Genomic DNA, 25,175 nt, shown 5'->3' on the forward strand with positions numbered 1-25,175 from the left:
GGAAGATGCTTTATTGCTACTTTGTTGTCCATGGTTTGAAATTCTTAGGGTACGGTTAGCTCATTACATATGCCATACGTCTCGTACTAATTTGGGAAATCACGGAGTGACACACGCAGTTCGATATCTCAACACCATGTCCTTAAATCTTGCAAATTCAGTCGCCTTTGGCATTTCTTAAAAGTCCCGATACTTGATGCTTTAATAGCTAGAAATTACCCAGAAAGTATCGTTTTAGGCTAGCGTAGGTATTACACAGCGGTCGGATTCACTTTGATAAATAATGGTCGGATTCATTCAACAAAGCTCCAGCTAGGTGAGATCTTCATACCCCTCATTTGAATCCGAACATGCCCAGGCTCATTCCCCCCCCTCGCTTGATGAGCGCGAATATTCACTGGTTGGCTTTGGTTCTGGTGCTTATAAGGAATGCTTCTTTCTCGATTTGAGGTTTGAGTGGCGGTGGAAAAGATACCACGGTCAACACCAGCAGGATTGGTGGGCGGAGTGGAAAGAGGAAGAGGAAGGGTATATGGGGTTTGGGGGGAGGTGAGTGGGCTTGAAAGGTGTGGAGTGACATTTTTGCTTGAAGAAATTGGTCTGATGGTTTGATTTGTTGAAGAATGGGATGTTATGACGTTTATGGGATATGATGGTAGGGATGCTATATTTGACAATATTCAAGAGATGAGTAGAGTGATGAGAAGATTTTAGGTTTGAATTTTCAGATGAGTGATAACAAAAGAGGAAGATGGTTATTTCTCCCAACTATACACTAAATTAGGGTCTCCCTTGAATCTCAGCTCTTCTCTAACCTTAGAAAAAAGAGGATAGCTTCAAGACTTGTTGTATCTTTGGGTCCACTCTCAAATTCTACCGATGTGACGTGGAGTTTGTCTACGGTATATAAGTACTCAGTTTGCGCCTTCGTTCCATGCACAGGACAGCGCAGCTACTTGACCTCCAATTAGCTTCTCGATATTCACTGATCCTCCGAGAAAAATCTACTTGTGTTATCCATGTGCAAAGAATCGGCATATCAAGCCCAACAAGGAGAAAACTGAATATACAAGGTAGCTTCCAAGCATGTCTTACATGGAATGTGTATAAAAGAAAGAGTTAATACTGATTTGTGTACACTAAAATTGAGATAAAAGCATAATTCAATTGTCCTATGCCCAACAGAAGCTAGAAAATCGATAGGAGTTCTACACGTACAGACAATACGTAACACCATGGAGTACGGTCATGTATATATAGACTCGACTTCCCAGAGTAACTTATGCAGATAACAAACAGAAGGAATCAGTCCAATGGACAACAAGAACATGCGAGTAATAGGTGAAATAGAAATTGATAATGGAAATAGAATATAATTTGGTATCAAAACTCATTGAGCGCTTTCATTGGTCTTTGATTGTCTCGCATGATGGGACGGGAGGAGGAGGTGTTTTCTGGGTTAGAATGCGGTGGTGGGTACACAGCTCCTGGATCCTTTCGAGTGTGTTGCTTTTACAACTAGATGTATCTCTGTAAAGGAGCTATCTACCTCTTGTTTATATACCTACCGGAAGATATTCACCACCTCTCTCATCCACAGTCATGAGTTCCAAGGTTACCCAAGATTTCCATAGAAACTTGACTTTGGATTTTCGAGTGTGAATGCAGTGGTCCCTCGTATCTGTAAATCTTGAGCATGGCCCCACAACTTATTAATCGAATTGTTTACTTATAAGAAACCATAGTCGATATATCAGATCTTCTTCAATTAAAACTACAGCTATGGATCTTGCATACATCTTAAATGTCCAGTGGGAGTGTGGTTCCCATCTCGTGCGTGCAGCAATTGTGCTGCACTATATCGTAGGTATGTATACTTTTTCATCCTGTGGACAGAATATAATGCGATGGATATAAGGTGGTAACTCTGAAAGAATTGACAGTCAAACTCTGCTGTCGATGGAAGGACGATTAGTGACAGCAAATTGCATAAGACGATATCAAATTCCTCCAAAGCTATCCCTCAAGCCCCGAGTAGTATACAAGCAACAAACTGTACTTCTCAGCGTGAAGATTCAACAGGAAATTACAGTCGTTCTTGATGTGACGACTCGGTAGCAAATAGCAACTGATCCAGCTACGAAAACTCACCTGTTGTGGTCAACATGGGAGCCTCCATCGTGCGTCTGATTTTGAGAAAGCAATTCTTCGCTGTTATGTGCAAAGAAAGTGCTTCTAGCTCCACTAACTCCATTATCTACTACTTGATTCCCCATTCTTAACGTATCAATGGGTAGTCTGGTGATCCAAGTGAATACAAATACACTAGCGCTTCTATGATCCGAATTCGGCCAAAGTTCTGAGAATCTCAGATCTATATAAGCATAGCAGTCCAACTCTGGCTCATGCGGCTTCAAGAAGGCCCCTCTGCGAAGAGATTTCGGACTTAAGCTCTGAAGTTTGTGAAATCCTCGCCATTGGATTTTGTCTTTTTCGGGTAAGTCTTCACACACCTGTGCATCCTCACCCGAAGATTCACAGTAGTTCTAGAAATCTCGACAATGAAATTTCCGTGGAATTGCGAGGAGAGTTCACGGAATTGTATATATTTTTAGTGACAGTGATAATGTTCTTTCGGTACTGAGGCGAAAACTTGGTGATTTGGGTGTATGTCCAAGTTACAAGCAGAAACATTTTTCCAAGAAATCCACAATATTCATCCCTCTAGCCTCTATGTTTGACCTTTCTACGTAAACTGACCGAGCAAATCCTATAAGGAAAGGTAACGCAATCCGTATTCTTTGTGTGAAAGGAAATTCTTAACGAATATTTACGCTTTTATGTTCAGTGTTGTGCCGCTAGACCACAATCCGGCTGGTTCTATCATATAATTCTTACTTCAAATTAGGACCACTGTTTAGTGATGTGAGAATAGCAGTGAATCTACCGGCAGGAGGGTAGTAACTCATATTTGATCTCCGGACCTACTAGGTGAGCATTAATAAAGCAAGTTTGTGCTCGATAGAAGAAGCATAGCATTCGTGAAACTCCGCCCGTCCCCTGGATCCACGCTTCTTTATGAGACAAGAGCAATAATCGAGATTATCCTGCATACGAGAGATAAAGTATAAGATGGAACGAGGATTGAGGAACGCTTCGATATTGTGAACGACGATAAGCATACGGAAGGAATAACGATAGTCATCTAATCTGAAGTGGCAATAGCTATCCGCTTCTATTCCACGGAATATCAAATTGTTCGGCCGTCAGACCATGGCCATTAGAGAAAACATTTCCCTCCACATTCATCACGAAGTCTCAAAAGTACAGTCTGTATCACTATCGGCATCGAAGACCAGACTTTTGATTTTCTCTACCACTCACATGCAATCCTAAATATAGCTCCAGGTATTTGGAAGTCTTGAGTGATCATCACCGCGTGAATACAGAGCTCAGGATTATCAAATATTACTATTCAAGGTTCGCTTCTTTCAAAAAAAAAAAAAAAAAAGAGCTGCAAGCCGGGGAAGGCAATACCAGTTGTAATCTTCAAAAATTCTTGTTACTCATGCAAGAGATCCAGTCTTCTTTCCAAAACACGTCCAAGGGGCTTCGACAATTATGCAAACCCGATCGCTTGTGAACCAATAGAATCTCATTCGGCATAGGGCTCACAAGGTAAACTACAGCAGAACTATAGTAAAAAACGACAGTGATACTTTCAAACAGATGAGACTGGGAAGATAAGATTATATGTCTAAATCGCAGTCAAAAGATGTAAGTAAAATGCTCGTACTCAGTGTAACAAGTTGCAGCTCTCAAGAGAAACTTGCCTGCAAAGTAATCGAACAACACTTTGAGTTCGTCTGGGAGTTTACATACTTTGTAGAATGGATATCCGTCGAACGTACGCAGATAAAAATGTGTATAAGGCAATGATTACAGAGCTTTCATTCTCAAGTGAATTGATCTGCTCCAAGTACGAGTTGAATCATAAGCTCCACCCATTGAGATCGGCTTTGGTCATTCACAAACACCTCATGGCCAAAAAAGTGAATTATATATATCAAGATTATTAGTTGCCAAACGAGAGATCAACTCGGCCCGAATCACTATGAGGTAACTTTTGCAGTTTGTACATAAGTCTTCAAGTTTTCTACAACTTGAAAGGCTATGCAAGCATGTCAGCCCTTCCTGGGAAGATTTCAAAATGGGCTTCCGGCAGCCCATCAAGGTTACCAAGAAATGGACCCTCCTAGGGCGACCGGAATTTTTCCATTATTCAAGATCGGTCGTATCGATGCCTTGGCTATTGTCATTGAGAACCATCGATGACAAAATCTCAGTCAAATACAACAAACATTAAGTAAAGACAGTAGAACCATTGTCTCAAGTTTTTTACTGTGTCATCCGCCGGAGTACTGTTAGAATATGTCCTCGCAGGACAAGATATATTAGGACATGTAACCCTATACGTACAAAACTCATACCGAGACGCATCTCCGAGGATTGGAGAAATCCAAATCACACATCTTTATTTGCAATATGAAATAGGACATACTCACTGAGTAGAATATGAGGCTCTGCACGACTTATATGTACATATATCAGGGGCTCTAATGGTGTCTGTTCTTGAATACATTGGCAATTTTCATTATCAAGTAAATCTAAGGACTTTTTAGAGGTATGAGTATCATATTAGTGAGTGGGAGTCATGAGAGTGTTTGGAGTGCGTGCAGTGAATCTATTGAGGAAAGATGGCTTCCCGAATAAGCTAATCTGGTCCTTCCAAGGTTGCTATACAAATGACGAAATTAGAAATCTTTGGTATAAGAACTTTTGACCTTCCCATTGTTATGGTTCATCCCAGGCCGAAAAAAAAGGCACTGGAAATCAATGCTGGTTGTAGGATAGTCATAGATTTCCCTAACACTTTCCATCGAGAATTTTAAAAGTGTTCGCAAGGTGGGTAGCTCGAGGAGTAACGCAAATACATATTCTGTTATCCGAGCGATGACAAGGGTTTAGCGACAATAGCTAAACTTCCGACAGCGAGTAAGAAGGTTTTCAGATGAGACTATATTAGTGACTAGATATATGTAAAGCTTTGAAGAATTCGGGATCTAAGGGTGTGACCTGTATGTCCTTCCATGGACACAAACAATCCCACACAGAAGGCCTATTGCATTCATGAAACTCTCCTGGTAAAACAATATGGCACTGTCCCTATGCTTTTTGTATATTTTTATGTTGGCTTGGATGGAAAGCAGCAGCAATGTAGCACGGGATTCACGGTAGCCTGATATGTCATGCGATAGCTTTCAATCAATTTGCAGTCTCCGTATCAAACTTTCCAGACTTTCGAATTCTCCATGTTTGCGAGCTTCTTTGATACCGGCTTGAGCATCTCCAGCTTTGTTGCAAGTAAATGTATATGCCTCAGAGATTGTTCCTGTCGCCAGTATGAAGGCAGTCTGTTTAAGGATAGCTCACTATTTTCAGATAATAGAATCACCGATATTATGGAGTTTGCGGCTTGGAGACCATCGAGTACGATTTTAGAGAGGCCACGAATGGCAGTTTTCATGTATGATGTAGTCAAGGAAGACGGTCTGGAAGAACGATAAATGACAGCGAAGCAGTAATCATAGACAACATTGTTTAACATGATAATCTGTATCTTGATTTCATTACTGCCAGGGTATCGTTTGCCCCAATAGCCGAGTTGATCTTCAGAAATTGATATATACGCTTCAATTTGCCCGGTCAGCTGAACCAGAAGGGGTGCGCAAAGCTTAGAGCTAGCACTTGGCTTTATTGATTTGCAATTTGCTTTTCAAATTGTTATTTTTGTGTACAAAGGCAGAATACATATGCATATATATATAATCTGTGAAGGGGTTTCGCCCCAGAGGAATGTGCTTACACCCCAAATTTCGATGGAAATGGTTCATTCATACAGCAAGATCAAAAAACTCAAAAGTTCCTCTGGAATTGATTGATATGTAACATCGTTGTTCAGATTGGAGTTGAGATTAAAACAGTGATTTTGTAAGAACCATGAAGCCCTCAAGGTCACTGATATAAGCAAATACATCCAGAAACTCCAAAAATGGTGCTATTGCGGGCTGAAAACCAACTGCAAACAAGAAGCATCCAAAATATGTGAGTCTCGTTGCTGCTTCAATCTGAATGTTGTTTGAATGATGTCAGACCTGTCAAACTCGGCAGTCATTCGCCCAGGCTAATCCGACACATCTCAGATTATCGTTTCGGTGCATCATAAATGAGTAAGACAGGGTATTCTCACCGTTTCTTGTCTTGAAATGCCTCCCCTTGAACTTCTTCAGCAGGTATCAAAGTCAAGAGTTGAGGTTCGACAGATAACCTGATGTCCCACTCATCCGCAATTCGCGGAATTAGATTGGTCAAAGCTTGGTCGGTTAACCCACCACCTTATCATTCTGGCCATCGAGGCCGATTACACTCTAATGGAGCTAACCTAGAATTACAACAACTCCCTCAATTCTGCTCAGCCCAGTCTTCAACGCTGTCAAAGTTTCAAAACAAGTGGACGCTTATGAATTGGAAATCCATAACAAGATCAGCTAAAATGACAAGCTTTCTGGGGACCATGAAAAGCAGAGACAATCTTTTTACTATCAGGTCTGCGAGAAACAATTGTGTTGGTAGAATCTTCTTGGCTCCCTTGGCGATTATCTCTTCACATATGAAAGGGGTTCGTTCGCGGGTTTCCATTATGTAGAGTGTACTGTCATCGAAACTTCGTTACACCTTCACTATCCGTGAGTCAGATTATTGCTACAACGCACCGGAATCGATTCAAACGACCCTCAGTAGCTCAGAAGGACACCAGTCCGATATCGAAGTAGGTGTCGTTACTGTTCGTAGGCTTAAGAGCCATCGTTTGACGTGGGTCATAACCTTTCCTGCTTTGAGCAAGTTTATGGTTGTTTGATCAAACCCCTCTTAAACCGACGTCCCCACGCTACGCCATCAAGCGTGTTTCAATTGTCAATCCATTTTTTTTCTCAGAACGCCAGATTAAGATTTTGAATATCCCATCAAACTTTGTATCACACACTTGTGATTTTCATTTGAAGTTTCCCAAAGTCTCTTTCTACCGACGTTTTTGTACGCTGTGTACTCTGTAGCTGTGTACATCATTACACAATTTCAAGGGCAGGACTCACCCTTATTTTAATCGTCATTATATAATCTCTAATCAAATCCTCAAATTCTCAAGATGGATATGTCAGATGGTATGACAATGGGTGGTGCACCAACAGATGGCTCAGCGTTGAATGCTACTGGCTTCGAGATGTCCAACATGACGCAGGCTGCGGACTACTTGGGAGAAATATTGGATGATTCTGTTTTTCAGATAGATGGAAATGCTGCTGCCAGGCATTTTTGGTATGGAGTCTGTGCGGTTATCGGCATAGCTGCCTTTTTCAACTTCGCACAGAAGGCTACTATAGTTTTCAGGTAAGTTCATCTTCACTTGTTGCTGCTACAATCATTAACAACTCATAGATTGAGGGCAGCTGCATCGAATAAAGCACGACCAGCATCGCCATCCAATCCTTTGACAACATTGCTAGCTACAATAACAGCAATTGGTCGGGAAGCATCATATTCCCAGTTCATACCACAAAATGAAATTGCCGCAAAGTACTTCAAGATCCCTCCTCTTGGGACTATTATGCTCTTGATATTACATCTAGTGTGGGTCATTATCCTCGAGTTTGCGAACAACAATGTTCCGGGAGCCCAACACTTTACTTCATTGGGTGTTCGCGCATCCTGGTTGGCTGTTGCACAAGTCCCTCTATTAATACTCTTAGCTGGAAAGAATAGTCCACTTGGACTTGTCAGTGGTATCTCATATGAACGCTTGAATGTTGTTCACCGATGGACTTCAAGGATTCTTCTGTTTCTTGTTACCCTGCATGTGATTTTCCTTCACTTAGCTTGGAATGCATCTGACCTAGGACCTCTGGAATATTCTACCGATTCGTGCATTCCAACTGGCTGGGGAGCGTATGCCCTGCTGCTATGGATGAACATTAGCACTTTCGCACCCATCAGGAATTTCTCTTACGAGTTCTTTGTAATTCAGCACATCATCACCTTTTTCGGATTCATCATTGCCATTATGATGCATCTTCCAGATACTGCTTTATACTCTAGAGTTTACATTTATATCCCTATTGCGTTATACATAATTGACAGGATAACCCGTACCGGGAGATACGCTTGGAACAACATTCGCACCCCAACGGCAACATTGAAAGTTTTACAAGGTGGGGTTACTCGGGTTTGTATCGAAAGCAAAGCTGTCAAGAAGTGGAACCCTGGTTCTCACGTTCTCCTATCAATACCTCAACTTGGAATCGGGCAATCTCATCCAGCAACGATTGCTTCCACACCATCATCACATGATGGCAAGCTGGTCTTCTTGCTTAAAGCACACAAGGGATTCACGGGTCGCCTATTATATGCAGCAGAAAATTCGCCAGCATCGAATTCGCCATGGAAAGCCCGAATTGATGGACCATATGGTAATACTGTTGACTATGCTGCTTTCGACACTGTTCTCCTCATCTCAGGTTCAACTGGTACAACCTATACGCTTCCAATTCTCTTAGACATTGCAAATCGTGCACAAAGCACCCGACTTCCAGTCCAGCGCATCGTCTTCGTTTGGATAATCAAAAATACTTCGTGGACATCTTGGATTGCAGACGAACTTGCATCAGCAGCCGAGAAGCTTGACGCCGTTGGAATCGAGCTCACAATTCGAATCCACGTAACCTGCGACAACAACTTTACAACCGGAGACAGTAATACAGTAGCTAATTGCTGTGCTTGCGACAAAAGTCTCGGTCCTTGCTGCTGTATATCTGTCGATGCTGATGCTGATGACGATGAAATCACATCTATCGATGAAAAGGGCACTAAAATCAGCGCCAAGCCGAAAATCACAAGTGCTTCTAGTATTACTTCAGGGACTCGATCATCAATTTTATCATGTGCGGTTTTCCAGAGCGGGAGACCTGATTTCCATCCCCTTTTAGGCGAATTATTGGTGAAAGCCGAGGGGGAAACTGGGATTGCTGTTTGTGGACCACTTGGGTTGAGTAGCAATGTGAGGACTACGGTGGCGAAATGTAGTAATGATAGGGCTGTTCATAAGGGGACTGGAGCCCAAGGAATTTTCCTGCATGCTGAAGGTTTTGGATGGTAGACTTTTGATTTATTTGGAATGGAGTTGGGTACTTTTTGAAAGATTTGGGAATGAAAGATACCCATATTGTAATGGCTAGAAAAGATCGGTGACAGGAGGGATAAATGGTAATGAATATGTCTTGGATGGCTTTCCCACTAGGACCGTGAAGCAAATCATAACTGTGAAATGTACTTGATACATAAATCCGTCATATATCGTAGATCAACCTGTATAACATTTGATCAGTACATTTGTGTTGTACAGTAAGTAGCTCGAGAGTAGTCTTGGATGCGGAAGACGGCCCGAAGATTAACCGAACCCCGGATAAGACTTTTCCTGAACCGTGCACCTTCAAAAGCCAGGGCTGTAACAATGCTTTACTTCTTTAGTTCTGGCTTACGAAACTCCACTCTAACAACCAAAAGTAGATCGGATAGCGGCGACGCGCCAAAGCATCATATTACAGTAAAGCAGCGAGTGTTGTGTTTCCAAACACGCATGTTCCGTGCTGCTTTTCAGAATGGATCAAGTTAATTCAGGTCTTCACCAGCAGATACCCACAACATACAGACAATTGCAGCCACAAGCAGAACAAGCTCTCCAGCATGGTCAACCTCATCTTCACCACCACACTCTTACATCCCAGGCAGGACTCGATCTGTCGGGTTTGGTCCAAGATGATAACAATTCCGTCTATCACCCAGACTTGAGAAGCTTGCAGGATCCAAATGCAGGACATCCTATTGCTCATCAATATCCTTCTCCAATCCCTTTTGAACGAAATAATGGACACCCTCAAATGCATGTTCAGAACACTGGCATTCAAAATACTGGACTTCAAAATAGCATTCAAAATAATGGCAGCCCCCATACCCCTCAGCAACAACATCCTGGACCAGGACAATTCGGAATCTTGACTGCAGGTCCCTCTCTTCACCATAACCCAATTGGCAGATTGCAGCAAGGCTTGCCACAAGATTTGCAGCAGGATGATAATTTATTTGGCACACCCGATGAAACAGATCAGAAAAGCATTGGACATCATTCTCACAAGATTGTTCCTAATCCTCCGGATTTGGCTGCATGGAGAGAGAAGTTGTTTAATGTCAATGAGATGATCACTTTGAGTGAAGAAGAGTAAGTTCATTAACTCAAATATCGAAGTGTATTTTGCTGATCAACTCAATTTTAGGTATAATACATATTTTCCTCATGTCGATAACGTTTACTCCCATCGGTCAACTCAAAAATACAAGCGCAAGCCATTTGTTTCTCACTACTGGGATTGTCGTCTCAAAGGTAGGCCGCCAGGAACTGCCAAATCCGATGATCCGAACAAAAAGAAGCGAAAGCGCACTGCGCGAGAAAGAGATCTTTGCGATGTCAAAATCAAGATTACAGAGTACTTTCCAGGTGCTATGTTGCGGGCAGATTTTCAACCAGATGGAGGCGCATCGGCAGATCCATCCCAAGCGAACAACTTTTTTGCGCAAGCTGGACCTCACCAACAACAATTTGCTCTTCCTCTCAACAACATAAACATCCCACCCAATCATCCAGGCGCCACAGGTCAACGATACTATGAAATTCAGCGTGTCAATGGAAACGGTGGCAACGGCAAGGGTGATGGTGTTGCAGGACCTCACAAGCATGATCTGGCGAGAAGTGATGAGATCAAGAAGAACAGCATTCTTCGATTTCTTCAAAAGAGAGAAAAGGAGGATAAAAAGACCCAGGTAAGATCCTCTGGTTCTATCAGTATTACTATCCAGCAAACATCACATGGGGAAATACAATCGCAAGAAATGCAGCCACAGGGCGTTTGGCGATTGCAGATCTTTGGGTCTCGATTACCCTTTTCTGCCCCGCTCCTTCTCGTGGCGTAATGTATAACTACATCATATCAAGTCTCACCTGCCTCGCATTTTTTTTCGACATTAAATGCCTTCGGAACATGAATTGAAAAGGTTCACCCAGAAGATCTTACTCCCATTCCTTTGTTACATCCTTTGGATAGAAGCAATAGTCGCACATAAGTTCGAAAATGACTAATACAACTTGTGAACAGAAAACTTATCATAAGAGAGCCAGTGGCCTAGCTTTGAGTACTGTAAAGAAACATACCAAGGAGAATGAATTGAAGTTGTTTGGCAGTTGCTTTTGGTAAGTTTACTTTACATAACAGTCATGCCATATCAGTAGAAACCTGCACTGAACTAACATTCCGTGCCAGTCCTTTTGTTCAGCGAGTTTGGATTGCTTTAGAAGCCAAAGGTATTCAGTATCAATACATTGAAGTTGATCCATATAAAAAGCCCCAATCTCTGTTAGAGGTCAATCCCAGAGGATTAGTTCCTGCTATTCGCCATGGAGATTGGGGTTGTGGTGAAAGTACTGTTTTGATGGAATATGTAAGCCTCACACTTTCTTACTCTTCTATGTTAGATTTCAAGCAGTTCCCAGTCTTCGATAATCATATGGCAACCATCTAACATCTTACAGATCGAGGACCTTCAAACTGGCCCACCTCTATTTCCCCAGGATGCGCGAGTTAAGGCTCATAGCAGACTTTGGGCCGACCACGTACGTTTTTTAATCTTTCTCTTTCGTCCAATCCATTAACAACTGTCTAGATTGATCGTAAAATTGTCCCCACATTCTACGCACTTCTTCAATCCCAAAATTATGAAAAGCAAGAAGAATTGACCGCAAAACTTCGCGATGAAATTTCTCAGATTGTAGACGTATGCGATCCTCAGGGTCCATTTTTCCTCGGTCCAACACTCACTTACACCGATGTTCATTTCGCACCATGGATTCTCCGTTGCCGTCGTGTACTTAAGCATTATCGGGATTGGCAAGATCCGCAACCGGGTAGTCGTTGGGCGATCTGGTTTGATGCGATTGAGAATAATGAGTTCGTCAAGGCGACAACTAGTGCGGATGAATTGTACATTGATTCTTATGAGAGATATGCGATGAATAGACCGGGTACGAGTGAGTTGGCGGATGCGGTTAATGGGGGATTCAATTTACCTTAAGAGGGGTTCGAAATGGGATAGGACGGGGGTTGTAAATATGGTGGGGGATGGGATGAATTAAGTTAGATGGGATGGGATAGGAGGGGCGGGAAAGGTAATGATCTTCTTTAGTGCACCGCAACGCGACGCAAGTTCAAGGGCTGGTTACTACATGGGAGGGGAGGCCAACAAATTTGCTTTTCAAGTTTTGTTGCCGGATGGTTAATCACGATTTTGAATGTAAGACACTTCTGGTCGGGGGAATTGGAATCATCCTGATGCTCTATTGGATCTTTGGAATCCTTTTTTATATCATGATAACGCTGGTTTAGTTTAGTTGGTTGTTGGTAGTAGAATAATCAATAATTAAGGATCTCATTTGAATGTTAAAGAGCATGAAATTTTGAATGTCCAATGTTGTGATATGTTAAAGGGGAGGAGAAGGTCGATCTGTGCATGTATGTCGGGTATTACAAATGCTGTCTTTTTTCTCGTCAAGGTAAAATACAATTTAGGTTTCCGCCTATAAATTTGATCCCGTTATCCAACCATCCATTCACAGATCCATTGCAGCCAATTTCTACAATTTCCACAATCTCACAGCTCTAGTCCTTTCCCTTTAGCTCTCTTCTCTCTCTCTCAATTCTCTTCTATCCTCTCTACTCCATCACATACTTCATCACATCCCAATCTCAAGCTCTACGCGACCATCTCCCCATTAACAAGCGTATCCCAATAGCCTCCACAAAAACATCTTCTCTGCTGCATAACCAGCCACTGCAACGCGGGTCTCTGACTCAGCACATCTTCCATGACCGCTGCGCATCTTGCACATCTTCTCCAGCGCTTTGTGGTATTTCCACTTCCTTGTCCCCCATTCGCATTACCATTAGCACTGCCATTTGTGTTACCACTGCCCCCTGCTCCTTGCGGTGTAGCCAATCCCTGAATTGTCGGTAGAGAATTGTCCTTATCCGCTGTGTTTCCATTTTCAATTGCTTTATTTGAAGATAGTTTAGAGGAAGTTGGGGGAGGGTTGATCAACCAAGTTTTCCTAAAACAATCCATAGTAACCCCTGACCCCTTTCTCTTCGCCACCGATTCCTCATCCTCGTCCACTTCCAACATTGTGAAATCTGCAAACCATAGATTTGCAGGATCGATTTCTAGACGAACGCTAGATAAATAACCAGGTGCTGCTGCATTGGCTCCCAAGTCGTTTTGAGTCTTCGGTTCGTTATCCTGTACGCCTCTGAAGAGATCGATGATAACTGCTTTAAATGCTGTGGGGATTTCGCCACCGAGAAGCATTTTTATTTCGAGATTATTGCGCGAAGGACCTGTGCTATTATTTGTGTTTCCTGATAGAGGCGGTTTATGGTTTGTGTATGCGGATTTGATTGAGGAGGTTAGGGATGAGAGAAGGGCTTCGAATGTTTTGATACGGACGATACAGTTACTCGTCAAATTAGCAATCTGTACATAAGCGGCCCTCAGTGTCGGGGAAATGCTTTGCTGTCCTTGTCCTCCTTGGCTTGGATGATTGGTATTGGTTGCGATGGCTTTGCGAGCTACGTAGTCAAGATGTTGGAGGCGGCGACAGATGGCAGTAAGGAAGCCACGGGTAGGAGAAGAAAGGAGGAGATGAAGGGTTACGTTGTTGGTGGCATGGAGGTAGGCGAGAAGTTCAGGGAGTGAGAGTTTGGTGGGATTTGTTACGGAGATATTTTCTGGAAGGGTGCTTGGAAGTTCGAGGAGAGTGTCGGTTATCCAAGCCATGAGATCGAGAACCCAGCGAACAGAACCAGCAAGGGCAGTGATTACCTCTAGAAATCTTGTTAGCTTCCCGAGATAACGAGATGGGAACATTGCATACCTGGATCATCGAGAGGCGTTGATTTCGTATCATGAGTCGGACCAGGAACTTTCATGTTTGCAGCCATAGTGACAAGCACAACAGTATTGCGCAACTGTAAAACGAGCCATGAGAATTTTCCAGCAAATTTACGAGCATTGAATTCTCCTGTGAAGCCTAGCGAATTCTGAATGCTGAGACACAACTGTATCATGGTATTCCGTATTAGTACATCATAATGCGCCTCTTCCGAATAATCAGCGATGATTTTTAGAATTTTAGCTAGTTCATTGAGCCAATCATATGCAAGATCTAAAACAGGTCAGTCGACAAACAAAACGTATCTAACCCACCAAAAAACTTACTGTCTTTCGTTTTTGCGAGATTGTGAGCAGTAGCAATTATGTCATCATAGTTCATGGACATAATAACTGATGTAGAACAAGATATGGATAGAGCGGCTATCATTGCGGCATACCGTGCTATGTCTCATTAGCATTTTCTTGCTTCTGCACAAACGAGTTATCCACATACGGTGTTCCATTGTTGACCCAATATCTCCCAAATGATAATCTAACTGCTTCCATTTGACCTTGCCGTCGTTTCTTATTTGCACTAATGAGCAAGTACTTGGAGACAACGCAACTTGTAAACCTAAAAACATATTAGAAGATAGTTTTATACGGTGAATGTACACTCACAAGGCTCATCCTCGGTGTAGGAAAATCCAATTTGAGAAAGATGAACAACCCGCTCTAAATCGTCATCATTGAACGTTTCAGTCATAGTGATTCGATCACGATAATCGACCGAACTGTCACTATATGCAAAGCTGATGACCCTTCCAAGATACATGGTTTGCACGGAAACGATAATTTTATTTACTGTGAAACTTTCGAGTTTCTTGAGCTGAGCAATAACCTAGAAAATGTGAGCACAATTCATGGAGACCGAAGCATGCAACTTACCCCGGGTTTTGTCGGTTGTGAGCCGTCAGTACTCTTACGCGATGACAAATTCTCAAAGGCGGAATGTACTGAGTGTTGTGGCCTTTCCCTAAACTCCCACCTATCTACAGTGGAATAGACCTCTTGGTTGTAATGAGACGTCGATCCAGGTAGATAAGAACGAACAGCCATAACAATTGGTGGTGTTATGTGATTTTTATTATCTACAGTTGGAGATAAAAACTTTAGGTGAGAAAGCTGTACCATTGATGATTCCAGATGAGATGCATCCAAAGTATCACCTGGAACATCATGCAACCAACTCGTTACAGTAAGAGGCTTGGTTTGTAGCGTTGCATTCAAGGTCATTGTCATTGGGTTTATTTTTTCCTGCGTTTGAGGAAGACCCCAGTGTATAACCGCTCGAAATATACGCAACTGCTTCGAGGAAGTAGCAAGCGCAATTAAAAGGGACGGGCCTAGCGATAGAATTAGTCGAAGATCTCTCAACCTCATGTGTCAGCAGTTACTTCTCTCTGCACATATAGCTGCATGGGTGATTAAATCATCGGATGAAATAATGCTCTCTAGTTCTGTGTGTGACTCGAGCCATTTGCCATTGCTCTGTAGCCACAAGAGACGCAAAGATCCATTAGAAGTGACGTATAAGAATGCCGATTTGGTGGGAATGGGATGTGTAGGTCCAAGATTGGGCGCTGTAGAGGCATCGTAGCGAAACCCTGATGCTTCCTTAATGGCTGGCCCTTGCTGCACTCTAGGGGCCTGTTGAAGAATTGGTTAGAATAGCACAGAACAGAATCATTCACAGGGCGGTTCTTACAGATCGATTTTGGAATGGACCTAAATTCAGCCAGAAACAACCCACAACGGCATGTAAATCATCCGCTGGTTCTGGACCACAAGGACGGCACATCATAGGTTTATTTAGAGAAGAGAATATTTGCAAAAGTGTCACACGGCCAGCGGAATCAATGACTGCTAACTCGGAGCCAGTGGGACTCCAAGAAAGATGCTTCAGCGGCCCACCATCGAGGTTGCTAGTCAATTGCGGTATTACTGTAGCTTCACTTAAACCCCATGTACCATCTTCTGGGTGACACCTCAAATTCCTTAACTCTAGACCAGATCCGTTTGGAGTTATAGACGCAATGCTTCCCCACTTTGACCAGGCAATACCTCTTAAATAGTAAGGTTAGTAGGTCAAAATACTGATGTAACCAGGGGTTCTTTCTTACTGGCAACATCCGCTTCCTCTCAGTTCATCGACCCTCTGATGAAGTTCTTTTGATGGTGGTGGTCTAGATGGCAAAGACAAACCCGTGCCATCACCAAAGAGGTCGTCCATATCGACTTCCATGTTATCGACGTCTTCCATCATGAGTGGCATCACCTTTTGGTAATGTGTGGTGGGAGTTGGAAATGAGGTAGATTTCGTGGGTAGCTTTGGGCACGAAATATTGCCAATGAAATCAAGAGAATGGAGAAGAAAATGTTGATTAATTAGTGTGAAGTTGAAGTTGAAGTTGCTTTGTAAAAAAAATTAATAAGATTAATAAGAATATATGGTGATGGTGATGATAATGGTCACGACGAGGTAAGCATGGGAAGTGATAAGGCTGAGGCTGGATGTATGTCTCCGAAAATTGCACTTGGAGAGGGATTGAAAGAGTCCAGCCTTGTTCGAGTGATTTGATCTCAAAAGTTTCCACCCTCGCCTGTTGCATAAGCTAGTCAGGATTAGAACAGGGAGGCTCGAGGGAGGCTAGAGCTCTGTTGGAACTGATTTGGTGGGTCACGTGGGTGGAGAATGACAATCTGATTCATTTGAGTGGATCCCCAAGTTGTGTGAAGTCTGGTTTAAGAGATGTTGCTGGGTGAATGAAGAAATGGAATGAAGCGTCATAGCATGATGGAACAAAAGAAAAAAAGAGGAAAAATTTCAGGACGAGTATAAACAACAACAAATGCAAACGGAGTTAAAATAAGAGGGGGGTTTGGAAACCCTAATAATATATTAATTCAAATAGTCTTTTTTTATCTACATCATAATATTTGGTGTAAAAATTACCGTAATATTTCCTGTACTTAGGTATTCATGAGATGTTCAAGACAGTTACTACCAGTACAATGACAAACAAAGATGTCGTTATTTTTATTAGGGGTCTGATTCATCATGTACTCCGTCCTGCGTAGACTACCGAAACGAGGCATATGGATTGTACATACCACAATAGAATCCCCCTCTATAATAACAAAAATCATGAACAATGAATCAATTCTATTGACATATTTCTATCCATGTGATATTCATTCACATTCATCAATTTCACTAATAGCAATCAAAAGGGGATTTTCGATCATATACAGCATAGAGACTCAGTCAGTCACAAAGACATTTGGATCTCTCGTTAGGCGAAACCATTCATCCGAGATGGAATGACTTACCTACCTGACTAGCGGTATGTGGTATATCAAACTTAAAGACTCTGTCTGTCTGTACTCCGTTCCTCCTACCTAGTACCTACCTACTACCAAGGTTTCCCAGAAATATGACCTTGCTTCCTCTTTCTCATTAATCACCATCTCAACCCACCGACACCAACATCTCATCCAACAATCACCTTCCAATCCAACCGGGAATTGGCTCTCGATAATTTTCTCTAAATACATCAAAGTCAAAAAATGATTACTCGGAGTAATTAGAACATTCCCCTTTTTTTCAATACTTCATCTTATTCCCATCCTCCAATTACCCAGAAACCACGATGAACAGCTCATCGCCCCTCTCTTCGCCCCTCTCCAGCATAGGCACCATATCAGAACCATCATCGCCTTCACCAGCCGTCGATTACCCTTCTCCACCATGTAGTAGTGTACCAGATACGAGAGTCCCATCCGAGGCAGGTGATGCTCCGGATTGCGATGGTCCTCCCCCGGCCAAACGTCGTAAGATGACGCAGCCAAAATCGACAGAACCAAAACCCAGAACAACCGAGTATCTCGACTTGCGCAACTTTGGGGAAGGGTCGCCAGAGCAAATTGCACAACAAGATGCGCAAATGAAGCGTTTGGTAAGGGTTTTGCGAGGCAAGCGGAAGATTGTGGTCGTGGCCGGTGCTGGTATTTCGGTCTCCGCTGGAAGTATGTTCGATTGATTCCAACAACTCCAATCCTTGCTAACAATATCATAGTACCCGATTTTCGATCCTCCACTGGCTTGTTCTCAAGCCTTCGAAGTCAACATAAATTGAAATCGTCTGGAAAGGAACTATTCGACGCGTCGGTATACAAAGATGATTCTTCGACAACCTCGTTTCATTCTATGGTTCGCGAACTATCCCATTTAACGAAAAATGCCAAACCTACCCCCTTTCACCATATGTTGGCAACGCTTGCAGAAGAAGGCAGATTATTGCGACTTTACAGTCAGAATGTGGATGGGATTGATACCTCATTGGAGCCCCTTGCCACAACGGTTCCATTGAATAGTAAGGGACCCTGGCCCAAGACGATCCAACTTCACGGCGGTTTGGCCAAGATGGTTTGCTCAAAATGTGGTCACTTGGAAGATTTTGATGGGGCCCAATTTGAAGGTCCAGAAGCGCCGGATTGCGGTAATTGTGTTGAAATCGACTCGGTCAGAATTGCAGCAGGTTCGAGAAGGCACGGAATTGGCCGGATGCGACCTAGGATGGTTCTATATAACGAATATAATCCAGACGAAGAGGCGATTGGTGCAGTCAGCGCAGCGGATTTGAAGAAAGTGGCCGATGCAGTCATTGTTGTCGGTACGAGTCTGAAGATACCTGGAATTCGGCGCCTTGTCAAGGAAATGTGTAGTACAACTCGGGATCGCAAAAATGGATTTACTGCCTGGATAAACCTCGATGGTGAGCCTGGTGGTCCCGAATTCAAGGATTGTTGGGATATGATTGTGCGGGGCGAGTGCGATGAGGTTGCTCGCCATGCAGGCTTGCCAAAATGGGACGACAAAGACCTCGGGCAATATCCTTTGATTCTCAACGAGGTTGCATGTGCAAAGAAACGTGGAATTGACAAGGTTCTGGTTACACCTGCCCGCAGTACCGCAGCCGTGGATGCATTCCCAACACCGGGAGCCAGTCCAAGGGTGCAATCGCCGACGCCCACAAACGCTTTCTCGAAGTTGAAGGCAATCAAAAAACCAACGAGACCATCAGAAAAGGCAGCTGCAACAAATTCAACAAAGAGGAAGGCGCCGGCCGATGCGAAGGTCAAGAAACCAAGGGCACCACCAAAGCCCAAGACGAATACAAAATCGAAGAAGCAAATTCTACCTGGAGAAACCCTGAAGCTCTCCATGGCTACTACCAAATCATCGGGTAATGGAGAAGCCAAGAATGTGAAGGGCAATCCCAGGAAGAAATTGCCCTCGAAACCGGAAAAATTGGAACCAGTAAAACTGGAGAATCCAATCTCAGTTACTCCTACCTCCGTATTATTTCCAAATCTAAAGTCCACGGTGCCCGTTGTAGCAATACCTTTACCTACTCGTTCAGGAACTACTTCCCCTAGAAAGGTCGCACCGCTATCTACTCGTCGTCAAGATACTACTCCTTCCAAGCAAGTTACATCCTCAGCTCTATCTGACACACGCACTATTCCTGAGACTCCGAGTCCTCCTGGGAGTCCTCCTTTTGATCGCAACGAAACGATCACCCCTCCTTCTAAACCTAACAAAATGGAGCACCTCATTGATTAAAATAATCTTGAGGTCGATTCAGCACCTTTTTGTTTCCTTGTTTGTACATAAGACCATTTTTTGTTACATTATTCAACCGCTACAGAACATTCATGTTTTATGTTAGGCGGCTTGGTATCTTCCTGTCATAAACCCACAGGGTTTGGAGTCTCTGGCGTTCTTCCATTCATGATCATACGAATTCTTATGACATGATATGGTTCCAAATCACATTACAGGCGGCGTATTGGGTTTCATTATCACACATATGGATTCACGGATGGTTCTTATGTATCGGCTTAGCATTTCACATGCAACCATGATACAAATAATATTGTAACCTTAGATTTTTTCTTTTTTTGGAAGTCCATTTGTTCATGTTATCGAATAAATGGCAGGCGTTTTGGTCCTTTTTCTGTTGATCCCTAGTCGGATCGATACAGGAAAGAAATATTGGGTTGGTTTTTTGCATTGCTGGGGAGTAGAGAGGCTTGATATGGGCTTTCATGGATGTGCTGGGAGGTTTCACTTTAAGGAATCGGTAACGAAAAGACGCAAAGAAAGTGAAAGTTGCCAGGATGCAGATTGTGGAGGTAGATGAACACAAATGCGAATGAGAAGAAGAAGAAGAAGAAGAAAGGAGAATGTGGAGAGAAAACCAGAGCATGTTATATTCTTAAAGTACATACACAATACAAGGTCCCGAGATACCTTTCTGTACATAGATAAATGTGGTACTTTGGGAACAAGCGTGGGGGAATGTGTAATGATAGAATGCTTTGTGTGTTGCATGCAGCCCTCGAAAATTGAATGTCTTGAGATTTGAATGTGTATGAATGTGAATGGTTTGATTGATTGGTTGGCTCGTTTTCTAAGGAGGGGAGGTGGGTGGATCATTGGAGTATTGGAGTATTGGGTGAGGATTTGAAGATTTTGGAGTGGGAGTGGGAGTGGGAGGGGGAGGGGGAGGGGTTGTTGTTGTAATTAATGGTGATGGTTGATATCTTGAAGATTTGTCGTTGTGATTTACATATATATATATACATACATACATACATACATGGGATGAGATAATTTTTGTTGTCGTTGAGATGAGATGAGATGTATGTATGGTTGTTGGAAGGGATGTCTATATATGTGTATTGGATTCGGGAGATGATGGGATGGGATGGGATGGGATGAGATGAGATGAGATGAGAGATTGATTGGTTGGTTGATTGGAGGGTTGGGTTTTAATGTTTCTTTGCGTGGTTTAAATGGATTGATGGATGGAGTGATGTGATGGTGGAATAAGATGTGAAAGAAGATCTGTTGAGATGGGATGGGATGGGATGGGACAGGATAGAACAGAATCCTAAATATCTGTTGTAGCTTCTCCACTTACAGCACACTCGAGAGAAGAGCATTTCAGGATATTGACGGACAGGGAATTATATATTCTTCTCTTTGTTTTTCTGGCTGGATTTCTGATAGTGAATACCAAGTCCGAATGTGGAAACGAGAACGTCCTCTTGTTTCGGCAGGTATACACTAGACTAGCATTCCTGCTCACCTTGTCATGGCGACCATATATCTCTGCTGTAAAGTGTCGGTAGAAGATTTATGTGGAATGGGTATAAATATCTATGTCTTCTCTCCTCTGGAGTTGATCTGTATGCGATTAGTAAAGATTACAATGAATCCATATCAAGGTTGATGCATACTAGGTAGTTCTTCTTCTGTTGTTCTTGCTTTTGCTATAGCTCGAGAGAAGATTTCGCGAACGTCTTGGATTTGGGGCTCGTGTGGAGAGGGTTCAGGAAATGGGGATATGTGTTTTGATTTGCGATGGTTGGAGAGAGTGATAGATGGGGATTTTCGACAGCGGTAGGGGGGTTGATGTTATGGGTGAGACTTTGCCGGTATGATGACTACGATCACTTTATTATTATCAATCACATATCCATACTTTTACTACACTCTCTATTTTCTCTTCAGATGTATTCCTCATCTCTTTCTTTCGCTCACCGGCTAGTGCTTATATAATAAGAGATGGGATAGTGGAGGATTATATTGATGAGATTCATAGTGCAGGGAGTCGAACTACAGTTCCCTCAATTCTTCATCTCTTATCTTACTCCTGGATCATTTGTTGGTTCAAGGTTTTGGGAGGTGGTTTTATAGTGATTCGTTGAGGTTCTAAGTTTGGATGGGGAGTGTGGTGAATTGATATGGAGAGGTCTCTTGATATGATTACCGTGGTGAATCAGGTATTGCGCAAATCCTCTATATAGGATCGTGTACGTTGTTCACATAATATCGATGTCTAGCCCTGTTTCCTGATGACTAGAGAAGGTTTCGAAACCATGATATCGCGTATTCGTGGAGTTTGAAATGGGAAGTATAAATTCGAAGGAAACCATCGTATACTGAGAAATGCATGCAAGATAAACCCATGATTGTACATGGACTTTGAGGATCATGTTCTGTGGCTTTCCTGGTGGAGGAATGAAGATCTACTTTTGAGATGTAAAGTTAGGAGGTTCGTGTGTTTGAGTTTGTTGAAGAGAATCAAGATGAATTCTATGGAGTTAGATTTGAAATGTTGAGAAGGCGATGATGATATCGCGATGGTGATGATTTTTGACGGTAAGAGATAGTATGTAATTATCAGAGTTAACAACAATTCATATCTCCTACCCTACTTAATGCCCACTCAAACTTTCAACCTAACGACCACTGCGTTCCAACAGATATAAAGATTTCCAGATATTGGCTGCAAGACCGTCCTAATTCGAGCTCCTGAGTAAGCGACTTCGGTGCACACTCCCATAACTGTACTTACCTCCAATTCCGACGTTCAGGTTTAAAATAGCGTCGAGTTCTTATATCATGGACATCATTTGAGTGAATATATTTGACATCTAGTTTTCCAGTATTGCCAGGGTTCATTGAATAGGAGGTGTGTCTGACCAAATGAATTCACCACTGCTAAAGCATTGCTCTTTCCCTGTCGAGTGATCCCCCAGTTTGCTAGGCCAAGATGTGTAATACTCCCTCAAATTAAGCATTTCTGTAGGTACTAGGTATTTATACACCTTTACCTTTAATCTTGAATAGGATAAGCAAAATAAGACATGTAGCTTCAGCATGTCTAGGTTGGGGAGGAGGTCGAAGGACACTTTGTACTATTGAACTCTTTTCTTGAGAAGGCCATCTAGGATATGATGGGATAGTATCTTTAGTAGATGGGAGAAGTGAGAAATTCTTCTGTCATCAAAATTGGTTGTTGTCGTTGATCTATGTTTTCGGCTACATTCGTCAGCGTCGTCAGCGTCGTTATTATCATCAGCGTTTACAACCGTTCAAAAACATACGATCTTCCCAGTCCTCAACTCACCTATTCTACTCGTCTTATCCTCCATAATTTAGTCCCCACAACTACCATGATTTATTTCCTACTTTCATCTCTTTGATCGACAAAACTCCCTCGCAAGCGATCTTTTCGGCTTACAGAGTTCATCTACTTTGAAGTACGATCTACTTGGAGGCTTATATAAACTTCCTCAAGTTGGGTTAAGATATCCAATGAGTCTAGTTTGCGGGGAAGACAAATACCCTGTTCTGATACTTGTTTCTCTCTAAAATTGTGTAGGAAACAAGGGGAGCGGCTTGCATGTATCTACATATGTTCTGTCCAGATAGTTATCAAGTGGGATGCCTTTTCCCACTTCATCTCTCATGGCTTTTCCGCCAATATAAACATCTTTCCTTGAACTTGAATGTGAGACCAGATTTAACACTGAGAAATTCATATACATTTGGATAAGGAGTCCTGTTTTCTATGTCGAACCTCAGTTGCTTAGGCTCTGGCTCGACGTAGAACAGAACCTCGTTAGTTCGTTCCCCCATCCAAGATAATATAGAGGAGTCTTCTCAAATTCTTGATAACGAGAGTCCAGCTTCACTGTCAATGAAATTTGAATTGTTGAAGATGTGAAAGTGCACGAACCATGGATAACATCCAAAGATTGACAACAATAATAAGATATCTGAAAACCTGCTTGCTATCCCTTTACCACTTTCACATTCTCATCTTCACCCATCATAGCACATGATTCGCTCTATTCGAAATCAGATCTTATTTGAATGTTCTCTAAGTAGTTTTGTTTCCATCTTTTATTTTTACTCTTCCACTCCTTTACAATATTTATATGCCTGCCTAGGTACTGTAACATCATTTCGATTATGCAAGTCGTAGCACACGGAATACTCCTTTTATTACTTTCCAATATTCATCATTTTAGGCTCATAGAAATACACACTATAGCCACTCTCCCATTTCTCCCTCCTTATTTCTTTCCTTATCAGAGAGTACAAATATCCATCTTATACTTGGAATTGTAGGTACAGTATTGAGTTATACCGCGAGAAGATGGATCGTTAAGGAATAACCTAGTGTTGGAAACTCGCGGTTGATATCTATTGCCTTGTATGTAGACTATTTGGTGCTAGAAAGAGACAGATAACAAGGCTTTGATATCGTGATATTAATCCCTTAAGCAAAGATGACGAAACTCGACAGCAATTCCCACGGAATTCAAGGGATATGAACGAAAAGATTTCCATCTTTCATCCACAGCAATGAGAACTTTCCACTCCCGTTGCAAATTTCACTATATATGGGTATATCAATCTTCTCCAGCCTCAAAACACACATCGCAGATTCAATCCATCCGGATCCCCCAAGTGGAATAAATGACTCGAGTTCAGTCCTTGAAAGACGATGAAATAGTCTATTTCTCGCTGCATGATGCTTCGTTCGAAATCTCTGGTTCTCCTATAGGTTGTGACCGAGGAGAAAGTGCAAGATGGGGATGTAGAAAGAAAGTTAAGCGTGAAGGAATTAGAGTGACTTATGTATCTCGAAGATCAAATATGTTCTATCCTCAACTTTGTAGTGAATTTGCTGTGTGGATAATTCCATGATTCTTAACCCCAACGGTCTCATTTCTCCTAAAATGAGACATCTAACGAGTATAAAATCCTTCACAAAGTCATTCTAACCCTGCCAAAACGCTTCGTGCGCTTCAAACAGAGATTGAACGGGTGAAGACTTCTCCTCGAATGGCTCAAAGTAATCAACAGGATGAAGGTTGTAACTGGGTCAGGAGATATCATGTATATGATTTGAGGTATATAATGAGGAATACGAGATGTAATACAGATAGCCATAGTGCAATGAATCAATCAACAACCAATATGAAAACTCCAGCCGACGACACAAATCCAGGAACAAAAAAGATATATATGCGTAACAACGACAACAACCTCCCCTCGTTACTGCCGAAATTCACGAGTATCATATCACTGGTACCTC

At 42.4% G+C, this 25,175-nt stretch overlaps 4 protein-coding genes across 4 annotated transcripts; 3 read left to right on the forward strand and 1 right to left on the reverse strand.

Moving 5' to 3' along the window:
* Window positions 1-7,267: 7,267 nt before the first annotated feature.
* EAE98_002306 (uncharacterized protein) lies at window positions 7,268-9,271 on the forward strand (the record flags this gene model as incomplete). The annotated part of the gene is made up of 2 exons (XM_038949926.1): window positions 7,268-7,509; window positions 7,558-9,271. The coding sequence occupies 2 exons, from the start codon at window positions 7,268-7,270 to the stop codon at window positions 9,269-9,271; spliced, it is 1,956 nt and encodes a 651-aa protein (XP_038813665.1).
* A 502-nt stretch (window positions 9,272-9,773) lies between these two features.
* EAE98_002307 (uncharacterized protein) lies at window positions 9,774-12,294 on the forward strand (the record flags this gene model as incomplete). Its single annotated transcript, XM_038949927.1, has 6 exons — window positions 9,774-10,390; window positions 10,446-10,989; window positions 11,322-11,416; window positions 11,487-11,664; window positions 11,756-11,836; window positions 11,887-12,294. 6 exons carry the CDS (start codon window positions 9,774-9,776, stop codon window positions 12,292-12,294), a joined length of 1,923 nt encoding a protein of 640 aa, XP_038813666.1.
* A 398-nt stretch (window positions 12,295-12,692) lies between these two features.
* EAE98_002308 (uncharacterized protein) lies at window positions 12,693-16,988 on the reverse strand. The gene is made up of 9 exons (XM_038949928.1): window positions 16,332-16,988; window positions 15,917-16,274; window positions 15,606-15,858; window positions 15,097-15,554; window positions 14,830-15,049; window positions 14,663-14,782; window positions 14,494-14,610; window positions 14,150-14,440; window positions 12,693-14,099 (listed from the first exon to the last, which is right to left on the reverse strand). Exons 1-9 carry the CDS (start codon window positions 16,481-16,483, stop codon window positions 12,973-12,975), a joined length of 3,096 nt encoding a protein of 1,031 aa, XP_038813667.1. The 5' UTR covers window positions 16,484-16,988; the 3' UTR covers window positions 12,693-12,972.
* Window positions 16,989-17,590: 602 nt separating this feature from the next.
* On the forward strand, window positions 17,591-20,623 carry EAE98_002309 (uncharacterized protein). The gene is made up of 2 exons (XM_038949929.1): window positions 17,591-18,237; window positions 18,288-20,623. The coding sequence occupies exons 1-2, from the start codon at window positions 17,862-17,864 to the stop codon at window positions 19,835-19,837; spliced, it is 1,926 nt and encodes a 641-aa protein (XP_038813668.1). The 5' UTR covers window positions 17,591-17,861; the 3' UTR covers window positions 19,838-20,623.
* The last annotated feature ends 4,552 nt before the right edge of the window (window positions 20,624-25,175 follow it).

The sequence above is a fragment of the Botrytis deweyae genome (genome assembly GCF_014898535.1).
Source record: "Botrytis deweyae strain B1 chromosome Unknown BDEW_004, whole genome shotgun sequence".
NCBI lineage: Eukaryota > Fungi > Ascomycota > Leotiomycetes > Helotiales > Sclerotiniaceae > Botrytis > Botrytis deweyae.